This window comes from Aphidius gifuensis, linkage group LG1 (assembly GCF_014905175.1).
Source record: "Aphidius gifuensis isolate YNYX2018 linkage group LG1, ASM1490517v1, whole genome shotgun sequence".
NCBI classification, from domain to species: Eukaryota; Metazoa; Arthropoda; class Insecta; order Hymenoptera; family Braconidae; genus Aphidius; species Aphidius gifuensis.
This window is the reverse complement of record NC_057788.1, coordinates 228,973-255,737: the sequence shown is the minus strand read 5'-3', so window position 1 is coordinate 255,737 and position 26,765 is coordinate 228,973. Positions and strand designations below refer to the sequence as shown.

At 25.4% G+C, this 26,765-nt stretch overlaps 4 protein-coding genes and 1 non-coding gene across 5 annotated transcripts; all 5 read right to left on the bottom strand.

Moving 5' to 3' along the window:
• Window positions 1-43: 43 nt before the first annotated feature.
• Window positions 44-2,063, bottom strand: LOC122860632 (glutathione-specific gamma-glutamylcyclotransferase 1). The gene is made up of 5 exons (XM_044164527.1): window positions 1,998-2,063; window positions 1,659-1,904; window positions 763-798; window positions 420-682; window positions 44-325 (listed from the first exon to the last, which is right to left on the bottom strand). Exons 2-5 carry the CDS (start codon window positions 1,812-1,814, stop codon window positions 64-66), a joined length of 717 nt encoding a protein of 238 aa, XP_044020462.1. The 5' UTR covers window positions 1,815-1,904; window positions 1,998-2,063; the 3' UTR covers window positions 44-63.
• Window positions 2,064-2,149: 86 nt separating this feature from the next.
• LOC122860629 lies at window positions 2,150-7,862 on the bottom strand. Its single transcript, XM_044164524.1, has 13 exons — window positions 7,607-7,862; window positions 7,203-7,360; window positions 6,722-7,130; window positions 6,237-6,640; window positions 6,009-6,159; window positions 5,748-5,945; window positions 4,941-5,002; window positions 4,686-4,868; window positions 4,395-4,611; window positions 4,100-4,317; window positions 3,823-4,014; window positions 3,622-3,757; window positions 2,150-3,264 (listed from the first exon to the last, which is right to left on the bottom strand). Exons 1-13 carry the CDS (start codon window positions 7,623-7,625, stop codon window positions 3,083-3,085), a joined length of 2,529 nt encoding a protein of 842 aa, XP_044020459.1. The 5' UTR covers window positions 7,626-7,862; the 3' UTR covers window positions 2,150-3,082.
• Window positions 3,300-3,470, bottom strand: LOC122847965. Its single transcript, XR_006373419.1, has one exon. It is a non-coding gene; the product is annotated as a U1 spliceosomal RNA (small nuclear RNA).
• A 9,571-nt stretch (window positions 7,863-17,433) lies between the features above and the next one.
• LOC122847774 (Fanconi anemia group M protein) lies at window positions 17,434-23,444 on the bottom strand. Its single transcript, XM_044145631.1, has 5 exons — window positions 23,341-23,444; window positions 21,446-23,262; window positions 18,359-21,307; window positions 17,930-18,277; window positions 17,434-17,859 (listed from the first exon to the last, which is right to left on the bottom strand). Exons 2-5 carry the CDS (start codon window positions 23,213-23,215, stop codon window positions 17,635-17,637), a joined length of 5,292 nt encoding a protein of 1,763 aa, XP_044001566.1. The 5' UTR covers window positions 23,216-23,262; window positions 23,341-23,444; the 3' UTR covers window positions 17,434-17,634.
• Window positions 23,445-23,555: 111 nt separating this feature from the next.
• On the bottom strand, window positions 23,556-26,671 carry LOC122860627 (microspherule protein 1). The gene is made up of 5 exons (XM_044164521.1): window positions 26,589-26,671; window positions 26,300-26,520; window positions 25,458-26,243; window positions 24,107-25,382; window positions 23,556-24,040 (listed from the first exon to the last, which is right to left on the bottom strand). The coding sequence occupies exons 3-5, from the start codon at window positions 25,592-25,594 to the stop codon at window positions 23,951-23,953; spliced, it is 1,503 nt and encodes a 500-aa protein (XP_044020456.1). The 5' UTR covers window positions 25,595-26,243; window positions 26,300-26,520; window positions 26,589-26,671; the 3' UTR covers window positions 23,556-23,950.
• Window positions 26,672-26,765: the final 94 nt, after the last annotated feature.

Sequence of the window (26,765 nt, the reverse complement as noted above, 5' to 3'; positions counted from 1 at the left end):
TATTATGAAAATAATTATATATACAATTTTATATTTATTTAAAAAATATATATTATTTAAAAATCACGGTTTTAGACAACGAAGTGCCTTGACTGGAACGTGAGATTGAAATTGAAATGAATTTTGTCTTGGTGGATTATCCTGATGATTGTCATTGTTTGATGCTTCTAAATCACCATCAGTATCAATTTTAAATTCTCGATTGCCCATTAATGTTTTAATACAAAGATTTAATTCTTTTATTTTAGCATGTATAAGTATTTCAAGGGTATATAGATGCTCGTCATGTGCTTCTGGGAAAAAACGATGCATAAAATCAGCTAATCTATTGGGTCAAACAGCAAAAAGTATTATATTATTTATCAGTTTTATTTTTATTATCAATAAATTGTTTTTATTTATAAAAATTAATAATTTACCTCAAAAGATATTCAGCATTGTATCCACTTGGTCCCTTTGATTCAACAATTTGTTTGGCAATTGAATTAAGTGGTGCATCACCAAGCCAATATTCATTTTTATTTGTTGCAATATAAATAACAACTGGAAAATTTTGTTTACCATCTCTTGAATAAAATGTTGATATTGTTGTTAAATAACCACCAAGTGTGCATTCACGTTTTTCCAAGTATGGAAGTGCAGCAGTACCCTTAACTTCAAATGCTCTTCCATATGTTATTTCCTGTTTTAAAAATAATTTAATTTAATTTATTATAATTAATAAAATTAATCAATTATTTGATGTATGTATTTTATACTCACGTTTTTATCCTCAATCAGTGTTGCTACTCGTCCAAGCTGAAAAATTATTTATTTATTTATTTATTTATATTACATATATACTGTTTAAATATTCGACAGACTTATTTATTTACACAAAAAACCACAATGTGGTAAAAGAATGTATTTTTTAAATTTAATTTCAACTTTAATATTTCTTGATATTTAACCACACGATGCAGGTGAGGTATTGGATCACACACATACACCATCATGCATTCAAAAAAAAAAATAAAAAAATAACATATCATACTCGAAATTTTGATACTCTAATAAAAAATAAAAACGAGATATTTATATTGTGAAGGTTATCAGGCAGACTTTAATGACTTGTTATTTAAAATAAGATTGTAAAAATAATAAAAAAAAAAATAAAATAATCGATCAAAAAATCAACAAAATATTATTCTAAATAATATTATTATATATTAATTCAAGGCTTCCAATATTCAAGAGCAATTATCAAAACAAGCTTGAAATAGAAAAACTCATAAATTTAAAATAAAAAAATAAAGCATTGATTTATTATTGATCGCATAATTATTTTTCTATTTTTTTATTTCTATATATATATTTAAAAATGCACACGTGTTTCGACTCTTTATACTTAAATTTTTCCTACACAAGTTTCGAATGTGTGTTCACGCACGCGATTCGTGATCATTAACGAAATAGAAATATTAATAGAAATCATTTTGTCACGACGTAAGTAGTTTTTTTTAATTTTAAATATATTATTTTCACACTTGATAAAATGATGATGACACATGTTGCTTGGTATTTACTTTGTTTACGTGCCAAAAAAATACATATAAAAAAGACAAAGCATCATCTTGATTAATTTATTGTTTTATTTTTTATTAGCCAAGTTCAAGTACCTTGTCAACAGTTCCACGATGTGTTGCATTTCCTTGCCAAAATCTTCTTCCAAATCCTTTGACATGTCCAATTATGCTGTTTTTAAATTCAAAACCAGGATTCCAACACAATGATCCATATCCAAATATCCAAAGTCCAGTTGTCTCAACAGCCATTCTCAATTTGTTATTAATTTTAATTTATAAATATATTTAAAAAACAACAAGTAGTTACAAATGAATATAATATATTTCAATTCGAAAAATCTAAATAACAAAAAAAAGTATAAATATATATTTTGTCAAGTATTTAATTTCATAAATTGAATGATTTGATCCTCGTGTGATGATGATGTTTACTTGTTGATAAAAATTCAACGCTGTCAATGAGTTCCATCTATAAACCCAAAGGCTTTAACTGAAGCCCAAGAGTAAAATAAAAAAAAAAAAAAATAAAATTAAAAAAAATAAAAAATTAAATAAAAAAATTAAAATTTAAAATTTATAGTATAGAAATTATTCTCAACAAGAGACCAACACGTCCAATGGCACTCGTTGTCAGTCCACAACTAACAACACTTTCTCAATTTTTTATTTTTTTTATTATTATTATATACCTCCCTTTGCCAATTAATTTCAAGTTATACATTAAACTTGTATATCATCATCATCATGTGAATAATCATTCTGGTTTATCTCATCAATAATGATTATTTATCTTATTCAACTCATCAGTCATTAGACAATATATAATCATTCATATTTATCAATTGAAAAACTCGTTTCTTGAATTTTTAATTATCTGAAAATGTGCCATTTGCCGGTGTGTATACATATATGATTTTCACTTGATACCAAATGATGACATGACTTGAATGTATTGGCTGTATTGTGATTTGTGTGTGAGGAACACTAATAAATGATACAAATAATCCATCAAACGCGCAAGCGCGTATTGCTGGTTAACAGAATAAAAATGAGATGGTAGAATAAAAAAAAAGAGTAAAAATATTATGTGTTATATCAAATAGTAGATGATGAAATAAACACATGAGATTGACGTATGCTTTTTTAAAACACATGCATGCTTTATAAACACTCAACTGTAAATAATAAATATTGATACAACAACAATGGATCATGTTATCATCATCAAGTCAAGGTCATGAAACTTGTTATACATTTTATCATTTATGACAAAAAAAAAAACTTAATATTAATAATCTCTTTTATATGTAGCACAAAATGATAATTGTTTTTTATTTTTTTTTTCAAATTTAAAAAACAAAAAAAAAAAAAAATCCATACACACTGTTCAATGAGCAACAGTATTTTTATCAAAAAAAATAATTGATAAGGAAATATTTAAAAGGTAGCAGATTTGATACAACCTTGATGATGAAAAAAATAAAATATAAAGATAAAATTATTATAATGTTATGAATTTAATAATTTTTTTGATATTGAGCTTGTTGTTTTGTTGGTTTGCTTGGTGGACTGTTTGGATCAACAACACGACCAGCAAAAATCATATTTCCATTTTGTCGATCAATAACAGTAAAAATGAATGGACGATCAGCCCGAAAAGTGGTCATTGATGAGCCAATCAATGGAACAACTGAAAGACCTAAAAATAAAAAGATAATTATATTTAATTATTTTATCGGGACTGCGCGAATGCAAATTCCCATCACTCAAAAATTATACGTCCGAGTAAACAATATATATTGTTTACTCACGAGGGTCAATTCAATCAAGTGGTGCAATGATTGAATCTCGCCCCGAAGGAACCGCCTACATGATCACGGTTAAACCTTCACGTCGGGTTAGTTTGTTATGAATTAATTTTATTTTTAATTTATTTAATTTAAGTTGTCATTTCACTAGCGAAAATAATATTCAATTGTTTTTATAATAAACGCAACCCTGTGGTAAACATTGACACTAATTTAATTTAATTTATTTTTAATTTAATTAATTTTACCTGTGACTGCAGCAGCAACAGTACCAGCTTCATTTATTTCAATTTTAGATGTGTGATAAACACTTCCAACTCTTGCTGACATGCCTGATACTCCAGTAAAATTTGCATTTGAATCAAATATTTCTTTAATTCCCAACTAGAATAAAAATGATAAATAAATTAACAATTTAATTAAACAAAAAAAAAAAATATTAAATTTACCTTTTCAAGAACAAAACGAAGATCATTTTTATATTCAATACTAAATTTTGGAACTTGTAATAAAATTTCTGTTTCTTCAAGATTTGAAAGAATTGATAATATTGAACGATGAGCAAGATCTCTAGATAATGTTTGAATATTTTCTAAACCTTCATTTTTTGGCAACAAAATAAGCATTGATAAACGTCCATCCTAAAAATAAATTCAAATAAAATTAATTATAATTTATTTATCATTAAAATTAATTTATAAAAATAAAGAAAATATAATTTTTTACAGTATAAGGGAGTTCAACAACATCAGCATCCAATGCTGGAATACTGGCATAACGATATTTTGATATATTTTCCATCATAATTGCTTGTTGACAATTGGTACTTGATACTTTGAAGCATCTTAAAATTCGTGTTGATGATTCATCAAAGGCCTTCAACCAGGTACCCTTGAAATACAGAGCTGATGTAAGTAGTAATTGTGTCTCTGGACTAATTGTACCTGTTGATACATCATTTATTAATTAATTTATAAATATATTAAATTAAAAGAAACAATATATAAATCAATTACGATACCTGGTTCAATGATTGATGATATGTGATTATTGGTATAACGACGAACCCATTCATTGATTGTTTTTGATGTTAGCAACACATCACTAAATTCAACATACTGAGCATCACTTCCATAATTGTTAATTAATATGTTGTTGAACTCTGGTGTTAAATGTGCACCACGACTTGTCCATAAACGATTAGCAATATTTAATTCTGATTCTGGCTTAATTTGTTGCTAATAAAATTAATATTTTTTTGTTATAAATAAACATATTAATATTATTTTTTATTTACTTGATTATTTCATACCGAATATGAGAGACGAATTCGATTGGAAATTTCACGTATTTGATTTGGCTCTTGAGGTAATCTCAAGGTTGATAAAAGTTCTTGACGTGTTTTACCGCCAGTTGCTTCAGTTAATATGGTCAATGCTGTTTTAACACACAATGGTGAAATCACAATATTTCCATTACTTGCTTCATTTGCCTCCTGAATAAATTACAATTGTATATATTTTTTTAATTTTACTTTAAATTAACTTTATTTATTATATTTTTTTACCTGGAAAAGTTCACTGTTAAAGTAATTAAATCTCTCGGTAGCACTAGCTTCAGCTGAAATCACTAAACAAATTTTAAATTTCATTATATTATTAAATCACAATAAATAAATGAATAGTAACAATAAAATAATTTACCAATTAAAATTATAAAAACCGAAATTAGCAACATTTTTTTTAAAGAACAAAAATAATTTAAATTATAATAATGAAACAATTTTTTATATAACAAAAATGTTATACAATAGACAAAGTAATATTTGAGATGTCGCAATTTATAAAAAGTAAAAAAAAAAAAAAAAAAAAACACGCGAGAGATACATTCACGTTCGTGGTCCACTGTAAATTAATGTCGAGAATCGAGATATTCATCTGATGATCCTTGACCAGGCTAGTTTCTATCCCCCACTTGATTTTATAACATTATTATTATGTAATTAATAAAAATGAATGACCCATTGATAATTATAATAATATTTATAAAATAAATAAATATACATTGACAACAATAGTCAAGTTTTTTCTCTAAATTTTTTGATTATTATTATTATTATTATTTGGAATTCCCCTGTCAGTCAGTCAGTCAGTCAGTCAGGTGAAATAATTATTCATGTCAACGCTTGAGTGTTTATAAAACACATACAGTGTTGACTCATCATCATCATCATCATCATTATCGTAATAACATTGATTTTATTTGAAAATAAATAAAAAACAAATAGAAATTAATTTTTAAAAAGTTTAAATAACAAATGACCTCAACTTGTATTTTGTAATATTATATTTTGAATAATATTTATTTTCATTACCTCCACGTGTTGGTATTAAATGACCAAATGTTGTTGGTATATCTGTATTTTTTCTAATTGTTGCACCATTTTTTTGTGATGGATTTGTCACTCTTCCCATGAATAAAATTGTACCAGTTGTTTCATCCTCAATGTAAAACATAAATGGATGATCAGCATGAAATTCTTGATCACCAATTTTATTTCCAATGTCAATTTCTATAAAAAAAAATTTTCACAATTAAAAATACATATTTTTGAGCTTGAAAATTAATTTAATACCAGTTGCAGCAAATGCTGTTGTTCCTTTTTCATTAACTTCAATACCAGCCTTCTGTATAAAATCAGTAACTGATAATTTTGGTGAATTTTTTTTTGATTGTGCAATACCATTTAAACTAGCATCTTCTTCAAATATTTTTTTAATTCCCAGCTTATAATAATGATAAATAAAAATTATTAAAAAAAATATGTTATCAATGTAAATAATTAAATAAATATTTTTTATACCTCACGTAAAACTGGCTCAAGATGACTTGTAAATTCAAATTTAAATTTTGGCAATACAACATCAACCGGTAGACTTTGCATTAGCCAAACATTTTTAGTCAAAACATATGGATCAATATTTTTAATTAAATTATCTAAACCATCAAGTGTCCTTGGCAATATGAGATACATAGAAAATTTATGTCCAAGATATGGTATACGTAGAATTTTAGCATCAAGCTCAAGTGATTCAGCATAATAAAAATTACCAACAGTACTCATAAATTGTACATCCCAATTTGAATTTTTTGTTTCATGAAACTTTCCAATTTTTGTATCTTGTGTATTGAAATAATTTTTATGCCAAAGTCCCTTGAAAAATAGTACATTCATCATCACCATTACCGAGTCTTTAATGCTATTTTCTGTTTGACAAAAAAAAAATAAAATAAAAATTATATCCAAAGTATTAAAAATTTTAAAACAATATTTTAATTATTACCAACCATCATCAATCATATTATTTATGTTTCCTTCAGTTGTATCACTGATCCATTTATTAATTAACGATGCTGTTTTAGTTGCATCATTAAAATTTGTCGACACAATACCAGTTGAATAAAATACATCAATGATTGATGCATAACTTTGTCTCGTAACAATATCAGAGCTAATAAATATTTTCGTAGCTAAATTTAATTTATACTCATTCGATGTTGGTTTAAGTGAATGTATTATTCTACGAAATTGATTTCTCGTTGAATAACGTCCAGCAAAACCATTCAATGGCAAATGAAGTGCTTGAACTATTTCTCTTGATGTATCATCCTCTGATCCTTCAAGCAATAATATCAATGTTATTTTCAATGACAATGGTGACATTAAAAAATTTCCTCTGTATTTATTTGCCATTGCCTGTTGATTAAAGAAATTAAATTAATTACAATATATTTATAATTTTATTTATTATCATATCCAATTTAATACCTTGCAAAAATTCCAATCGAAAACACTAAATCTTTCACCTTGATAAGGCACAAAGAAATCATCATTGTCAATGTTGTACTGATATGCCTGAGGAAAATTATTCAATTGACACTGTATCCCATTGATTGCCAATACAATAAATAATAATATCCGTGAAACTGGTAACGTATATGTAAATAAAGAAAAAAAAATTATGCAATCGAAAAAAAAAACTGGATTAGCGGTATGTTGGTCATTAACCCTGAGTGTCCATGGCCTCGGATCAAACAAATATAATAAATACATTTTTTTTTTTTTTCATCATCATTATTATATTACATAAAAATATAATAATAATAATAATTAAATTTAATAAACAATAATAATAATAATATTAAATAAATAAAAAATGATAATGAACTTACTCAGTAATGAAGACTTCATTCTGATTAATTAGCAATTAATTGAGTATTATTAAAATTTAAATTTTTTTTTTTTTTTTTTGATAATGGTTTTAATTAATTGATATAAAAAATTGGTGTTTCAAGTTCTGTTGTAGATTCTCGAGTGAGAATAACCGGCTGTGCGAATCGGTCGTTGGTCTGTTGGTGTGTATTTGTTCATCATCACACGATTCAATCGGTTTTAATATCAGCGAGGAGTAAGAGGAATGAGGTAAGAGTGGAAAAACCCGATCTAAACATTGTCATTAAAACTACGAAAAAAAAACACACACACCAAGTATTAGTTTATTTAAATTATATTTTATTAATAATTTTTTGTTTTTTTATTATTTAAATTTTATTTTAATTATTCATCTGTTTAAATAACATCTATACAATTAATAAAATAAAAAAATAAAAAAATGATTTTTTTATTGAATCACTTTTGAATGTTTTTAAAAAAAAAAAACACTTGGCAACAGATTTTATTTGAAAAACACGTGAACAAATATATGATGATGATGTTGATTAAAAAATTTGGGTCAGTGAATATAATAAATGTTAAAAAAAAGAGAAACATGAATTTAAAATTTATTTTCCATAATTGAATGGAACTGGTACTTTATTTCCATCTACATTTGGATAGTAATAATTTTGTGGATTGGCATAACCATAAGGATATGGTTGTTGTGGATAGTAATGAGGATTACCACTGTGCTTAATTGTATCACTTGATTGTTCAATGGCTTCACTGATAGCTGTTGTCAACATGTCAAGTGCATCTTGTGATGTTAAAAATCCAACGAGTTGATTTGCATGATTTTTTGTTTGTGAATTTGTTATACCAAATGATTGCCAATTAATCATACAAAATGGTGTCAATGTACATATACCAACTGTTATCATAAAACCAGCAAATAATACCAACATTGTTTGACCAAATAGAATTGCACCTTTGCCACCATATGACATGACATAATTTGCAAGTGGTATTACTGATCTGACAATCAATGATGTCCATGATGAACGTGGCTTTGGTCCTGCTGTTGCCATTTGATTTGCTGTACTAAATACTTGATTCAAAAAATGTGCCATTGCTGGATCGGGAATTGTTGTTGGTAACATTTGTCCAGCTTGTACATTTTTGTCATTTGCAACAGCATTGGATAACACTTGTTCCGACAATAATCCCAGCAAAATTATTGAAATTAATAATCGTGCCATTTTTTTTCTAGAAATTAATTCAAATAACTTTTTATTTATTTAAAAAACAAAAATTTAATTACATCATCTTTTAAAAATAATAATAACAATTTGTTCCTCAATAATAAATTTAATATTTTAATAATTTAACTTACCACTTTTGAATATTCTTTTTGTTGCTTAAAATCAAGAGAAAAATTTATATCCTGTCTTCTTCAACTGCACATTTAAAACTGATATTATTTTTTGTTCTTTTTTTTTCTGCCAAGTTTTCCTTGATTTTACAAAGAAAATAATAGATTCTTTTTTCTTTTTCTTTTCCTCGATACGGTTTGATTTTAGTTTCCAAATATCTAACGTGCCCAATGCACTCAATGCACCCCTGTGAGATACCCTTCTTAGCAAAAAAATAACTAAAGGTGAATTTTTCAACCGTTGAAAATTTCGACCACTGCCAAACATTTTTTATTTTCTTTTTTTTTATTATTATTTGCTGACCTGCTCCTTTGAAAATACGCATTTCTCGAAATTCGAAAAAAAAAAAAAAGAAAAAAACGACGGTAAATGTTTCTTGCTGTTTCTTTTTATTTAAATAAATTATTTTTATATATTTTTGTGTTAATTATTATTAACAATGCCACCAAAAAAAATAGATATTTCATTAATTTATTAACAATTTTTTTTTATTGAAAATATTCAGGTTTATTTTTTGACTGCTCCATATATTTAAACTAAATTGTTTTTTTTTTTTTCTAACACAATTAGACGTATTAAATTTTCATTTTAAAAACCGGTCCATCAACAGGTTTTTTAAAATTTTTTTCGACCAATTATTTACAAGTTTTAAAAAAATAAATTAAAGAAAATTATAATTAACAATTTTATATGAATTTATTTACAAAAATAATTTTATTTATAATTTATGCCATTCAAGAGATTTTTTAATTAGATGCAACATTAAAAGAATTGGTATTTTTATGAAAAAAAGTATCATTATATTGAGATAAATAAATATTGGCATTAAAATAATACTAAAAAGTATACCAACTAATATATCACGAGGAAACCAAGAATTTGGAATTAAATTTTCAATACGAAAACGTATAATTCCATTTGAAATTAAATGAATTACATTGCTAACAACTAAGCGTTTATTAATATATTTTCTTGGCATTATTTTATCTTGAATTTTAATCACAGAAGTTGTCATGGAGCTTGTTTTAATATCTGGCACAATGATGTGGCTTTTTTTTTCACTCCAAGATGTTGGAGATTTTGATGAATCAATAGCTGTTGCTCCAAGCACAACTCCAATGAAAATACTCAACACAAATAATCGAATCATCACTGCTAAAATAAATATACACAAAATAATAAAAATCAATTTTATCAAATTAAATTTACTAATTAAATAACTTGCTCAAGTTTTTGTTGTTGTTTTTATTTTTTAAATTTGATGACGTTGACGTGCTTCTCTAACTGCAGCATGAAAACTGATTTATAAAAATATTTTTCAACCAACAAATACAGGTTTTTATTAAATTCAAAAAATTTAAAGAATTTTAATATTAAAATAAAAAAATATGTATTTATTTAAAATATATAAATCAAAATTTATACAAAAAAAAATTTTTTTCTAAAAGCAAAGTTAGATTAAACATACAAAAAAATAATTTTATTAAAATAATTTACAATCATTGATATTTATATATTCAAATTAATGTAAAAAATAAAATAGAAAAAATTAGATATATTTACGAATAATTTAAAAATGAAATACTAAGGCAAATAAAGTACTGATACCACGAAGTAAATTAACAGCTATAAAAATAGGTACTGTTAGTAAAATAATTGGTATTGTTATAACTAAAAATGTTGCCATTAACATCACTGTATAAACAATCACAACTTCACCAAGACTACTCATCTCACTATCATCATCCATTCGAGATGTTTTATATGATGGCATTAATCCTCCAAATATTGATTTTGAAATAATGCTACTGCCGAAATTGATTAGCCCACTTGACCATGATCCATCCTGGCTTGTTGATTTTGATAATTCATTTTTATCATTTTTAATTATTGAAGTTTTTTCTAAATTTATCATTGATGTTTTTGTCAATTGATTGGACTCAGTCATCACTCCAAGAATTGATCCAATCAATACAACAATCAATAATTTAATCATTTTATCTAAATTAAAATCAAAAGTTTATTTAATTTTTTTAAAAATATTTTATTATTATAATTTAAATATAATTATTTACATTTTTTAAATAAATACTTGTCCTCGATTTGTAAAAAGTTTGTGTTCCTTTGGATGAACTTTTTAAACTGACCAGGAAAATAATGCTAAGGGTCAAAAAAAAGGACGTTTTATTTTTTTTTTTTCTTTTTTTATTTTTAGGTCAAGCATTTATAGATTTATCTATTCTAAATCGAAAATAGAAATCTCACTATTTTTCTCAACGAAAAATAAGGGATAACGCATAGGTGAGGAGAAAAAAACATCAGGAATGAAAATAAAAAATTCAATTTTTAAATTTGTTTTTTTTTTTACAATATTTTTAATTAAAATTCAATTAAAAATAAATATACAATTAATTTTTAAAATAAATAATTGTCGTTTAACGCAGTCTTTTGCTGTTTTCTTAAAACTATTAAATAATTAATATTAATATATTATTATTATTCATGTGTGGGTAACATTCCACGAATTAATTTAATGAGTATCAAAAAAATAGGTAACAATAAAATTTTTGATACAACAAAAATAACAAGAGCAGGAACAACTATGGCGCTTAAAATTCCTTTGATATTGAGAATAATTTCTTGTTCATTTCGTCCTGATGACATGTCACTTAATGATCCAATTAAATTTGAAATTTTATCTGAATTTTCTGATGGTGATGCTGATGATGAGCCGACAATTGCTCCAGCCAAGGCAGTCAATAACAAAATTCTAAAAATCATGATGAATCCTTTTTTTTTTTTTTTTTTCTAAACAGAGAGAAAAAAAAATTACATTAATATTTGTCTGTTATAAAAATTTATTTATTAATATTGTTGAAATATATAAATTTAAAATAATAAATAAAAATTATTTTTCATTTTATTTAAAAATTAATGAGAATAAAATAAAGTTGGTACCTGTGATGTATCAAATGGAGATGTTTGAATTGACGCTAGGTGCTTCCTCGACTTCACTTATCAAACTGACCCTTTGATTTTAGATTTTCAAATTAAATATGAATTTATATAAAGATGATGAGGGGAAAAACCGGTCCAAGGACAAGTTTTTTTTTTTATTAGGTTTAGAATCAAAGAATTTTGGAATACCAAAGAATAGAAAAAAAAAAAATGTTTTTTCATCTTTATAATACCAATAAATAATTTTAAGATAGATAGAAAAATAGTATAAATATTTTCGTAGATATATAGAGAAAAAATTTTATCTTGTTTTTTTTTTTTCTTTGAATTTGAATAATATATAGGTAAGAATTTATTGAAATTAAATAGGTCAAAGCTATTAGATTAAAAATTTTTCTAAAAAGAAGAAAAATAAAATATAAATAAAATTTTAAATTTCTCGTAAACTCAATTTCTTTGTGATAATTTTTGATGTTTTAAATTAATTTGTATTTTTATTTGCTCGTTAATTTAGTTTTTTAAATTTAATAATAATTGAAATAATTGTTTTAAATAATTAAATAAATTTAACAATAATAATTTATTTCTCTGTTGAAATTCAAGCTAAAAATCATTGCTCTTGATAATTTAATAAATAAATATTTATAAATGTTTTAGGTATATTTTTCTTTTTCTCTAAATAAATTGAACATAAATTATTATATTTTAAATTTCAAGTAGGTGGAAGGCAGGTTGATTGTCTGTTTGCATTTATGTTTATATAAACCAAAAAACAAATATTTAAAATTTGATGAAATGGCTTTGCTTATTTATTTAAATTGAATTTAAATAAATCATAAATTTTCAAGTATATATTTTCTATTTTTTTTCTCCTTGCAATCATCATAGAAAATAAAAACAAAGTTTAAATTAAATTTTATTAATTTTTTAAAATAAATAAATGACTCTTATTTTATTGAGTTTTTTTTACAATTTATTATTTGTAAATAAATAAATTAATAAAAAATAACAACTGCCCTAAAATTAAAATAACAAAAATGCATTTTTTAAATTTTTAAATTGAAATTTTTCTTTATTTATTTATTATCTTTTTTTTTCTTTTGTTTTTAAAATTAAAATAAAATAGATTAATTCCAGGCGTAGTTACTGACTACGTTTTTGTTTTTTCTATTATGTTTTTCAATAGCTTCATTGACAAGATATGATAATAAATTATCATCACTTTTATCAGCAACAAATGATTTCATAATACCGCGAACTTCATCTTCAACTGGTTTTCCACCCCAGCCATAAGCATTACAATAACTTGTTGCATTACAAAATATAACAATACTAGCAAATGAAAATGTAATTATTTTAACAACATTTGCAATGAAAAATGATTTTAAAAAAGTAAAAATTGCCAAAAGTACAGGAAACACAAATGGATAGAACAAAATTGAAAAAGCAATTGTTATAACATATCCCAGCTTTTCCATTACATTAGATTCTTTAGTTTTTTTAACTTCATAATTTTTATTTGGTGTTGCTTTTTTTGTAAAAGATTTTGCATAAATAAATTTTTCAGGACTCGATAGGTCTGGTGCATATACTTCATATACATGATTTGATGACTCTTCAAACGCTGGAGCAACACGAGTTCCAATGACAACCCCACAAAAAATGCACAACAACAACAATAATCGCAACATGACAGCCATGATAATTTTCTAAAAAAAAAAAAATTAAAATTAATATTTTTAAATAAACATTACAATATATAATTGATTTTTTTTTTTAAATTAAACTGGCTTACTTAGTCCTTACTGGCTTAAATTAGTCCTTTTTATGATGTAGGACGCACTCTCTTCCTTGGCCACACTGTGCAAACTAAAACCCGGCGTGCTGTATTCGTTTTCTCTATTATATTTTTTTTAACAAAAAAAAAAAGGAAAAAAAGAAAAAAAAGGAAAAATATCATTCTGCTCACTGGGCTCTGATTTAGCCGATACAAGGCCACAAAATACATGTTACCTGAAACAAGTTTTCTTTACATTTTCTCAGATGAAAAATATTCACAAATTAAATTTTTATGTATTTTAGCTTTAGCAAAAATATAAATTTGTTATTTAATAAAATTATAAATATTACCAACAAGTGGATTATTATTATTATCAAATTTAAAATTAAAAAAAAATTATAAATATATCAATATATTAATATACATATTGATGTAAAAAAAAAATAATAAAATAATTTAGCAAGTGGTACCAAGCCGACAACTAATTGTCAGGTTCAAGAATAATTGACAAGTACAATAGGGTTGAATTTCGAATTTTTTTTTTTTTTTTTCATCCCTTTTTAATTTTGCAATTGTTCAATGAAAATCGAGTGGGAGGAATTTTTATTCAAACGCTCCAAACTTACGCTAGTGATGTGACGTCACAATCCACCTGTCGAACCTCTTTTTCTATACAATTTGGGTCTTATGTCCCAAAGCCTTCATGATTTGAACCAAGCCCGCGCATCAAAGAAGCGGGTTGTGACGTCACATCGATAGCACAGTGTTTAGGGCAGTTTAGGGTGCTTGAATTTTTTAATCGACGCCTGATAAAAAAATAATGCTTAAAAACAAAGAATAAATGGACTTGAAACAATGAATCAATTATTTTTATAAAAAAACCAATGAATCACACAGAAAATAAAAATCTTTTTGATAAATTAATTTCAATGCTGATGATTCAATAATGTATTTATTTAACAAAGAACCACAAATTAATTAATATTTTAATAATAATTAAATAAACACTTGGAAATTAAATAAATTATTTAAATAGAAAATAATAAATTTTCCTTTGCGAAAATTTTTCTCCGATTTTCTCCGTGATTCCTTGGTTTTTCTCTGATATTTTTACCCTTTACTCCGATTTTCGTTGACTTTCTCTGCGTTGCTCCAATTTACTCCGCTGCATTTCGATTTCTTATAATCATTTTGACGAAGCGAAAAAATTAATTTGATGAAAAAAAAAACTTGAAATAATTAAAGCAACAAAAACAATTACTAAATTTTTTAATTTTATATTTATTTATTTTTTATTAATTTATCAAATAATTATGAAAAAATTAAAAAGCCAAAAGAATCACAAAAACATATTTAATTAACAAAATTATTTTTTTAATTTGATGAGCTCAATTTTTCCAGTTCGTGCATCCAATAAGGTGATTGACGTTTGGCTCTGGCAGTTGGTGTTGATTCTGGTATTGCTGAATTCATCATTTGAGCTGCATTGACATTTTTTCCAAGCTCATTAATTTCTCCGGTACTTGGCATAAATGATCTAGCCACTCGTTGGACCTTTTCAACGACTCCATTTGTCTTGCCAAATCCATTAAATTGAATACTGCAAATTGGTGTTAAATTGCAAACGATTGAACTTGTGAAGAGGCCAACAACAACAAAGTACAATGTTTTCATTCCGATGTCAAAGAAATAAGCACCAAATGTCAATGCGTAATTTTTAACAGGAACAAGAACTTTTTTTAATTTTGATTGCCATGTTTCATCCATATCATCAACGTAGAGTGGTACTACCGAATAATTTGATGCCTTATCGTTAATATCATTTTTATTATCATTATCATTATTATTATTATTGTCATTGAAATTACCGTTTTTTGTTGGTGCATATTCTGGATATGGTAATATTTCTTGGACAAAATTATCAGGTGGATTTTGACTAGTGGCAATATATTTAGCTTCTGGTTCAATACTTTGTGAATCATTCGTTGGAATTGCATTGATTGAATTGGCAAATAAAATTGTTCCAATTAAACAAGTTGTCATCAACATTTGCAACATGATGCTGTATTTATTTTTCTAAAAAAACAAAACAAAACACAAAATAATAATTAATAATATTATAAAAATTTATTTTTTATATTAAATTAAAAACAAAAGGATTCAGGAGTTAGGGTAGTGATTGAAATTATTTATAATGCAGTCATAAATATCGAACAAAAATATAATGACTGCACGACTTCAATGACTGTAAATTTGATTACACCTCACAGCAGACTTTATGTAATTTAAAAACTAATTCCTTCAATAATTTTAATTGCAATATAAAGGTTATATTTATATTCACGCATATATTCCTCAATAAAATAAATAAGAATATTTTTTATTCGACTGAAAAAAAATAAGCCGATGTGACTGCGACATGACTTCAAGGAGAATGACACCACGACTTCAACTGTATGAATAGCCACGAAATTCGATTAATTCATTAATTCTATTTTCTTAATTTAAATTTTTTCAACTTGACATTTGTTTTTTTTAAAATTATTTTCATATAAAAAATTAATCGAATTTTAGGACAAACGATTAGACTATTTAATAAATATTTCAATTAATAAATTAAACAAAAAAATTAATATAAATTATTAAATAAATAAATCGCTTATACTCGCGCCGAGATTTTTTTTTACATTCATTCAATTAAGTATTATTTTCACTTCGATGTCTAAAAAATAAAAAATAAAATAATTCATTCATTCGTTCATATATATATATTGCTTCCTTAAAAAAAAAAAAATTAAATAAACAAATTTAATTGTAAAAATTGCATTTTAAAATGTTTAAACTTTTTTTCTTTTTTTTTGTTTTTCAATTGAATACCATTATAATAGCTTTGAATTCTATGAAAAAATGATAATAGGCACCACAACACAAGGCTCCTTTTTTTTTTTTAAAACCCGGTTCTTTTTTTTTTTTTTGATGGATTAATTAATACAAGAAAATTGTATGAATAATTATGAGCACCATGAAAATGTTAATAAATTACTATACATAAATTATTATGAATATTTACTTTTTTTTATATAGAAGAAGAAGATGATGATAATGATGAAGAAGTTTGTGAGTCAGTATATGACTTGCTTCTTTGGCTGTTCTTCTAAAACTGTTCTCAAGTGATCCTTAAATGTTTTAAAATATAATTTTAAGAGTCCTCCTTTATTATTTTCACCAAGGGTCAAAAATTTTAAAAAGAATTACTTTATGTTCTTCGAATTCTCTAAGTAAATTGAACACAAAAGTATGCATCTTTTTGACCGAAAGAAAAAAAAAGGTATGTTTGTCGGGAAGAGATAATAGAAAAGAAAAAAAAATAGAATAGTATTATTTATTTCTTTAGGTCTAGCTTTTTTGGCGACAACCTTTAATTTTTCACGGTCTTGGGCTGTTTGCAAGTTTACCTAGGTGCCTCAAGAGATTTGCCCATGGGCACCATGGGATTTCCACAAAAATCAGTTTACCTTGATAAAAAAAATATTTAACAATAGAAAAAAGAGAAGAGAAAAAAAAGAAGAGAGAATAAATAAATAAAGACTAAAAAAATTTAAATATTTCAACATTATTTATTATCAAAATATATAAATTTTATCATCAATTTAAAAAAAATATTAAAGCTTCATATGAAAAAAGAAAAACAATTGACAAGTTCATAACGTAGACAATAACGAAAAAAAACATATGACAATTATCACTTGATGAAACCAGCCATCAACTTTGGCATTTGGTTTTTTTTTTTTTTTTTCCTCACGTTAATTTTAAACAAATAATTTTAATAATTATATTAGTAGATTCTAAATAATTTGTGTAATATTTTAAATTTCTATGAATGATTAAGTCTTTTTGATTCTTCAACAATGGCAAATCGCATTTTTTCAATTTCATCATCACTTGAATTATCCGAAACAACAGAAACAATTCTTTTTCGTTTCGATTGAGGACCACTTGATTCATCACGTTTACGTTTTTTTTTTCTTGATATTTTATTGTAATTTTCAATAGATCCATCTGAATATTCAATGTCACTTTCACGAACACAAAATGAATCCTTGAAAAAAAAAGACAGAATAAAAATTAAAACATTATAATTTGAGTTATTAATTTATGATAAAACTTACGTATTGATAATTATCAGGTTCTTGAATAGCTTGAGAATAAATTTGTACATCAGGAGCTGGTGATTTTGGTTGTCTAATTATAAAACGACCACGAGCACCTTTTGGACTTTTGATACTTTGTAAATAATGTGCTCTCATGTCTGTTCCATCATCAACTTGTTGCGAATAACTAACAAAACCATCTAAATCTCCATTTTCATCTTCTTCTTCTTCATCTCCTGAGCTAACATCTTCTGGTCCAGTAGATACTTCTGCCTCATCATCAATAAAATTTGATCTTATTTTATTTTTTTTTTTTGTTAATTTTTTTCTTTTTATTTCTTTATTATTTTTTACTATTTTCTTTGACTCGTAATTTTTAGGTGCAATGAAATTATTAAAATCCAATTTATTTTCTGTATTTTTAGATTTTTTTGTATCAATCCAATCATCATCGTCATCATCATCATCATTAATGTTAATATTTTTTGATGTACCAGGAATTGGTGATTTATTATTACGTATATTTATAAAATTACTTTGATTATTGCTAAATACACGTTTTTGAATTTTACTTGGTGCAAAATCATCATCTGAATTATCATCAAATATTACTTGACCTTTTGATGATGGTTTTTTATTAATTGTTTGTAATTTATTAATTGATGGTTTGTTTTCTTTATAACTATATGAATTTAAATCAATTGGTTTTTTAGTTTTTGATAAACAAGCAAATCTATTATCAAAACTTGATGTATTTTTTTTTGCATTTGATGATTCATTTGTTAGCTTTGTTGTTTTAAAATGTTTAGATTCAATTAGTGGATCCAATGATGTATCAAAATCACTACCCCAATCATAATCATCAGGATTAAATTCATATTTTTTTGGTGATGCTAATTTTTCTTGTTGTTTTTCTGGTTCATTGATAATTTTATTATCATCAATTTCAAAGTCTGAATCAAATAATCCATCAATCATTTCAATTTGTCCAAAACTAGCTTGACGACTAATTACCCTTGAATTTTTTTCTATTTCTTTTTGATGATTAAATGAAAATGTATTTGAATTTTTTGATTTTTCAGGTGTACTAGTTTCCCAAGTTGAAAAATTAATTTCTTCATCTTCTGGTATTAATACTGTATCAGGTAGTGTATCAATATTTTTTTTATTCACAACATCTTGACTTGGACCATTTATTATACTCGTTGATTTATTTTCTTTACGATCATTTTGAGTTTGACATTGAGTTGTAATGACCATTGTATCAATTAGTACAGTATCAGCTTCAGCAATATTTTCTTTTTTATTTGATTCATCAGTTTTATTTTTTTGACTTTTTAATTCTTGCCCAGAATCATATTCCCATGGAGGAAAATATGTCTCTTCATCATCTAACATTTGCACTGGGTCAATAGACTTTGTTGATTTATTATTCACTGGGTTAACATGGCTCGTATCAATAACTGCTGTATCAGCAATATCATCAGCCTCAAAACTATCAGCTGAATTTATTTTATTATCTAAAATACCACCATGACAATTGGAAGATGAAATATCAAAATCATCATCATCATCATTATCATTCACGACTTTGACAGTATCAGGAAGTGTTTCAGGTGGAGTATAAAATTTTGTTTCTTGTGAATTGTTATCTACAAAATTATTTTCATCATTACGTTGATTATTTGATGGAATATTTTGAGTAACAAGTTCAGCTGTCTCCAAAACAACAGTATCAGCTACAGCGATATACTGTTTTCTTTCTATACTAGGTTTTTTTTTATTTATTTTAAATCCACTAAAATCAAATGATGGAAAATTAGAACTATTTTGTTGCAAATTAACAGATGTATTTGATTGTGATTTGCTAAATGATGATTGATTTGTTATTCGACGAGAATAATTTATTCGTTGTGATAAACTTTTTTGTTTTGGTTTTGGTGGTGTTTTTTCAACAACCTCATCATCATCATCATCGTCATCATCATTATTGTTTATTACCAAAGTATCAAGATCACTAAAATTTCTTTTGTTATTTAAAGTTTGACTTTTAAAAATATTCAGAGGTGGTTTAGCTACAAAATGTTTATCGTTGTAACTCATTGAATCAGTATTCAATACCAAAGTATCAATATCAGCTAAATTTCCATCTAAAATATTTGATTTTTCATCATTTTTAAATGTTTTATCTTTTAACAATTGGCTTTTTGATATTTTCGATGGTGAAGATTCAACAATTTCATCGTCATCATCATTAAAAAAAATATCTGTATCCATTAATTCTGTTTCACTGATAGCCAGATTGTTGATATTATTTATTGAACTATTGTGTGAATTGATAATTTTATTATCATCCAAGTGGACCATCTTGGATTCAATATCATTTTGTTTTTTATTGCTTGAATTATTTTTATTTTCATTGAAATCATCTAAACTGTCACTCGATGATTGATCCAATATACTAAGAAAACCTTTTTCAATTTCAATATCAACATCCTCGTCATCTTTAGCATGATAATCTTCAAAACTTAATGCTGGACTTGGCTGCTTAGAAATATTTTTAGAATCATTATTATTTATTGATTTTTTTGAATTTGTATCAAGTGCCATTTTATCAAACTGTCGAAGATAATCAGGTGTTTCTTGAACCTCTTCATCATCTGTTGAATCATCTAAAATATTTTGAAATCCTGCCTCAACTTCTGGCTCAGTTGGTGAATAATTTATCGAATCAATCGAAATATTTTCATCGAAATTTTTAACTGCATTATCATTTGAATTATTGGCCGACCAATCAACACACTCTTTTGGTGGTGATCCACCACCAGACTCATAATAAGTTGTATCAGAATCACTGTCATTAAATAAATCATCAATTTTAAATTCATTTGACAACATAATTTCATCATGACTTTCACTGGATTTTCTTGTCTGTATATTTGTATTAACATCAATATCCAATGCAGCTGGTGTCATTGTTATATCTTCATTTTTAATACATTCTCCAAGTGTTGCCAGACATTTAATAATTTCATCATTTGACAACTCAAAGTTGTCATTAAATAAATCATCATCATCATTGAATGATTTTAATTTTGGTAAATAAGATATTTCATGAATGACATTATTTTTTAATTCATTTTCTGAATTTTTAATGGCACATAGTGTTAAAAAATCATTACCATGTGTATCTGATGTTAAAAGTTTAACATGACAAGGTTTTATAATACCACCATTATTTTTGATAAACTGATTTTTTGTTATTTCATTTTTTGATTCAATTTTTTTCATTGGTACAATAGTACTATCATCATCATCATTATCATTTAAATTATAAGTATTTGTTGTTAAAAATTTTTTCATTGTACCATATTCACAACGTTTTGTTGTTTCAATATTTTTTAAATTTGCTTTTTTTTTACCTTTATCATTTATTATTACTGGATCATCATCATCACCAGCATCAACATTATTAATATTATTATTTTCAACAACAGCAACAGCAGCAGCAGCAGCAGCAGCATTTTTTTTTACACCTTTTTTTGTATTTACAGCTTTAGTTTTTTTGGTTTTTGTTATTTTTGATGCTGGTAATTTTGGAATAATTGTTATATTCATTTTAAGACACTTTGGATGAATATTATCAGGTACCATTCTTGGACTACTTGGTAAAAGTGATGAAATAACAACATTTGATGTTAAAACTTTTTGATTTAAACCATCTCTTTTATTGATTGATGCTTTTAATGTTTGATGTTCTTTTCCATCAGTAACCAATACAATAATATGTCCATCTCTTTTTCTTCCAGTTCTTCCCATTCTTTGTACTAATCTTGTTGGATTAACTTGTGATATTTCAAAGCATATTATTAAATCAACTTCACCAAAATCCAAGCCCTCTTCACCAACTGATGTTGATACCAATACATTAACAATATCATTACGAAAATCATCAACAGCTTTTGATTGTGCTTTTTGTTTTAATCCAGCTTGTCCAACAAATATTTGTGGACGTACTATTGGTCTCATTGATAATAATAATACATATATTTCATTAGCAATATCACGTGTTTCAACAAAAACCATAGCTCTTGTATTTATTTTATTATTATTTGCATTTGTAAAATGTATTAATAATAATTCTTTTAATTTATCAAATTTACCATGACCAAATATAATATTATCTGGTATTTCAGTTTCAGTACCATCAATCAAAGCACCAACATTTGGAAATGGACCAATATATTCACCAATTTCATCAATTAATTCACTCAATTGAATTTCTTCTCTTAGCCATGATTTTTTACTATCATTCATATGTGATTTATAAAAATTATAAAATGAACGTAAACCATGACGTGTTATAACTTCATATGCATGTGCCATTGTTGTTAGTATTGTTAATGCTTTCATAACTGTACCATAATTACGATATTTATTTTTATTTGCTTGACATTGTTGCATTAATAAAAACATTTGTCCTTTTGATATATTTGATGCTGCACTACGTATAACATTATTATTTAATAATACTTTAACATGTCTATCCATTATTTGTATATATTTTTCTTTAAAATTAATTAAATCATTACCAAGACCAACAAGTATTATATCTGTTTTACGTTCATTAATATATGGTTTAATATCTGATGATGTATCATCACGTAATTCTAAATGTGTTATTTTTAAATTTTGTATAACTTGTTGTACAGCTTCAAGTTTTGATCCAGGTGTTGCTGATAAACCAATAATACGAAAATAAGGATTTGTTTTATTTAGCTCTTTGATACTTTCACTATAAGAATGTTTACCAGTTGCTTTGTGTGCTTCATCAATGACAACACATTTTATTAATTTACTTGGTACAATTTTAGTTTCTAAATCTTTTTGAAATGTTTGTGGTGTTGCAAATATAACACGTTTTTTACGCCATATTAATTCACGTTGTTGAGGATTTATTTTACCAGTTAGTTCAATTGTATCTGATATTGGTATACCCATTATATTGTGACAAGCATCAATTTGTTGGGTAACAAGTGGTTTTGTTGGTGCTAAAAATATTATAATACCATGTGGATACCATCGCCAAAAATTATACATAACAACTGCAGCAATAAATGTTTTTCCCAAACCAGTTGGTAAACATATTAATGTATTATGAAATAATGCTGTTTCAACAATTGAATATTGATAATTACGAATTGGATAATTTTCTGGATATATCCAACGATCACCAGCTGATAAATCAAAGTCTTTTGTCTCTGGATCATTTGAAAATGTCGGTTGTTGTGATAACAAAAACATTTTTTTTGTTTTTTTATTGACATATGAATATTTGTTATTGTTTTATCCTATTAAAAAAAAATTCAAAACAAAATAACATTAATATTGTTATTAATTTGTCATAGATAAAAATTAAAAATACATACCGTAAACATTGATGATTGAAAACTTGACAGATACAGTGAGTATTATTATCATCATCAGCTGCTTTTATTTATTTATTAAATATTTAGTCAAAACCAGTCAAAACAAAGGAGAAAAAAAATAAAATATGTAAAAATTTTGAAGGTTAGAGTCAACAAAAAAAAAAAAAAAGCGCCCTTTTTTTTTGATCAAACAAACACACACTCATTCACAATATCTGTGTGTATATTTTTTATTTATTAATTAATAAATAAAATAATAATAATGCAATTTACAAAATACACATTTAAATATATTTAGCTTTATTTTTATTTTTAAATTATCTCTAATTTAATATATAATACTAAAAAAAAAAAAAGTTATCCAGATTATTTTACATTTTACATTTTTTTTTTAAATTTTGTTTTTTTTTTTATATTTGAAAAATAAATAAGTGCAAATGGTTTTTTAAAAAACTTTCCAATCCTTGGAATAAACATTGAATGATAATATTTATTTTAAAATGATGAAAAGAATGGCTGTTGTCCCTTTGGTCGAGTATTATGATGATGAATAATTACAGTGAATATTCCTGGATCATTTTTATTTGTAAAAAAATAATTAAATCAATTATTATGGATTTAAGTTGAGTTTAATTGCTTCTTGACGAATAACTGATATTAACTCAAGGTTTATTAAAAATATAAATCTAAGTCCAGCAACCTGAAAGACAAAATTAAATAAATTAAAATGATGTTTCAGCAAGGAGAAAAATATATTTATATTTACCTCAATGACACTGTTATTGTTGAGTTTCATTTTATTACCAGCAAGTATAGGTCGACTATCAACAAATATTGGTCTTTTTCCTTCAGATGAAAGAAAAAAATCACCATTATTTTTAAGTCTAATAGTACCTTGTCGTCTTGATACTTTCCATGCTGGACCTTCAAGTGTTAAATCAACATCAACAGTATAATCTTTTGTTGTACGTCCAACACTTATTTCTCTAGATCTCATGAGATATCTGACAAGTCTACCTCTTAATATTGCCAATGTTTGATTATCAAAATCTGGTGGATTAACACCAGTAACACTATCAACAAGTACTTGCCATCTACCAAGTTCATTTTCTAATGTACGTATTTCACGTTTATTTTTTCTATCAGCCATTGTTAATTCAGCATCAATTATTTCATCTTTTGGCTCAGTTAATTCAGCATCATTTAGTACATCTTCAGCATCAGAAAAATTTAAAAATGCATCACCACGTGGTAATGCTTGTACTGTTTGATCAGGTAATAAATGATATTGTTTCATTAATTGCCAATGTGCCATTAATGCCTTGGCTGTTCTTGCTGGATAAAAAATTTGTGCATTTGTTTCTAATAATTTTTGAAATGTTTCTTGTGTTGGTGATGGTGGTGTTGTTGATTTAATTGTACCTAATAAATCTTCTTCAGCTTTACTATATAGTGTACGTGATTGTACACTTGTTATTAATTCTGGATGAAGATTTCTCATAGCTTGTACAGCAACACGTGATACATTACTATCATACAATAAAGCATACCATCTTTGTTGTATTTCTTGTAATGTAAATCTACATGAAAATTTTGTACCACGATGTACCATACGTAAATCATTTGTTTGTTGTACACCAGTTATTAATGCAAGATCATCTGTTGGTTTCCATCTGCCTAAATCTTTTGTTGCATTTACTGAATTTGTATGATTTTTATTTTTTTTATTTTTACGTCCAGCATTTGTTGATCCACTTGGTCTACTTGGACGTTTATTTATTTTTTCTGCTTGTGGTATTAATGATGATCCAATTGGTGTTGACATTTGTTGTGTTATTGATGATGATGATGATGATGATGGTAGTTGCAGTGGTGGTGGTGGTGGTGGAGGAGGTAATAATGATTCAACAACTTGACCAGTTGACATTGATACTGTACGTGATTTTGCATTTGATTTACCACTTGTTGTTGGTGATTGAAGATTAAATGTTGTCTCAACAAGTTCATCATCAAATTTACGACGTTTTATTGTACGTGATGAGCTAAAAAATTATAATCACATAATTATTATTATTATTATTATTTTGTTTATGTTTTGTATTTATTTTTAAATATACCTTCGACGTTTTGTACTCATTGGATCAAGAGTCGATGATGTTTCCATTGGAGTACTTATAAATCCATCTGTATTGTGATTTAATACACCACCAGGATTCATGCCTGGTGTTGTTGTTGATGATGATGAAACATTCATTTTATCAATATATTTATATTTTAAAGGTTAGAAATTTTTCATTCAACTATTATTATTAACACTTTATAAAACTTTTAAACATTTATCATTTTTTATTTCGATTTATAAAATTATAATTATTCTGTTAAATAAAATTACACTTTGTTAAAATTTATTTATATAAAACATTTAAAAAAAATACAATTATTGTTGTCGATTTTTTTTGCTTTATTTTTTTTTTGACAGAGTGTTCAATTAATATTGCGAAATTCAGCGAAATTAAGAGAAAAAAAATGTACCATGCGACACGGGTGGTTATTTAAAAAAGTCACAAGTTGAAAACTTTTTTACCGACATCACCAGCCATCTTGGATTAATTAAAAATTTAATTATATTTAATTATTGATAATAATTTGACAAATTTCATGGTTTTCGAAATTAGAGGAGAGATCAAAAAATCCTTGGTAATGATACTGGCTATTGTTGACAATTTGATTACGACAAAAATGAAGAATCAATTTACCATTGGATCCAGTATCACAGACAACTGATAAATTGGCATTTGGAGATGTGTAATATTCTTTTGATATTTTTTTAGAAATATTGCGTAATTTGTTTTTGCGAAATTCTTCGGGGAGACATCCTTTGCCAATACTTCCCAGCTCAAATGCTATTAAAAAAATATATTATTATTTGTTAATTAATTATTAACATTTATGTACTTACGTTTTTCAAGTAGACAAATTAAATTTCTCGAACGATTTTTTTTGTCACACGTATTGTTGATTTTTTTTTCAATTTTATCCTGCATTTTGTTGATTTTTTCATTAATTCTTTTGGCATTTCCCTCAATTTTTTTGTCAATTTTCTCGAATTTTAAATTGATCTGGTTAATTTTATCTTCAATTTCTTCACTCAAATTACTCATTGAACTAGCCCAAACAATGCTGAATAAATAAAAGGTAAAACATATATTGTTACAATATAAATTAAATAAATAAATAAATATTCCTACCCGACACAGCCAATAAATAAAATTATCAACTTCATATTTGACTCAAAGTCAACTATGATCTTCAAAAGTCATTTAGCAAATGTAAATCATGTCATCATTATTAAAATATCAAAAAACAAAATAATAATTATTTCTTGATGATCACCTTATTTATGGCCTTGAAATAATAAAATAATA

Bases quoted from the DNA above. Each gene is read 5' to 3' on its own strand.
- LOC122847774 (XM_044145631.1), bottom strand. From the start codon at position 23,215: ATGTTTTTGTTATCACAACAACCGACATTTTCAAATGATCCAGAGACA. The intron at 18,278-18,358 runs GATTGGATTGAT...AAAAATTACGAG, and splicing joins ATGATGATGATGACGATGAT to TCAAAGAAAATAGTAAAAAA. The intron at 17,860-17,929 runs GTAAGTTTTATC...TTTTTTTTCAAG, and splicing joins AACCTGATAATTATCAATAC to GATTCATTTTGTGTTCGTGA.
- LOC122860627 (XM_044164521.1), bottom strand. From the start codon at position 25,594: ATGAATGTTTCATCATCATCAACAACAACACCAGGCATGAATCCTGGT. The intron at 25,383-25,457 runs GTATATTTAAAA...ATAATTTTTTAG, and splicing joins ATGAGTACAAAACGTCGAAG to CTCATCACGTACAATAAAAC. The intron at 24,041-24,106 runs GTAAATATAAAT...TTTGTCTTTCAG, and splicing joins ACAATAACAGTGTCATTGAG to GTTGCTGGACTTAGATTTAT.
- LOC122860632 (XM_044164527.1), bottom strand. From the start codon at position 1,814: ATGGCTGTTGAGACAACTGGACTTTGGATATTTGGATATGGATCATTG. The intron at 683-762 runs GTGAGTATAAAA...TTTTTAAAACAG, and splicing joins CACTGATTGAGGATAAAAAC to GAAATAACATATGGAAGAGC. The intron at 326-419 runs GTAAATTATTAA...TTGACCCAATAG, and splicing joins AATGCTGAATATCTTTTGAG to ATTAGCTGATTTTATGCATC.
- LOC122860629 (XM_044164524.1), bottom strand. The intron at 5,946-6,008 runs GTATTAAATTAA...TTTTTTTTATAG, and splicing joins AACAGCATTTGCTGCAACTG to AAATTGACATTGGAAATAAA. The intron at 4,612-4,685 runs GTATGAAATAAT...TAATTTTATTAG, and splicing joins GAATTCGTCTCTCATATTCG to CAACAAATTAAGCCAGAATC.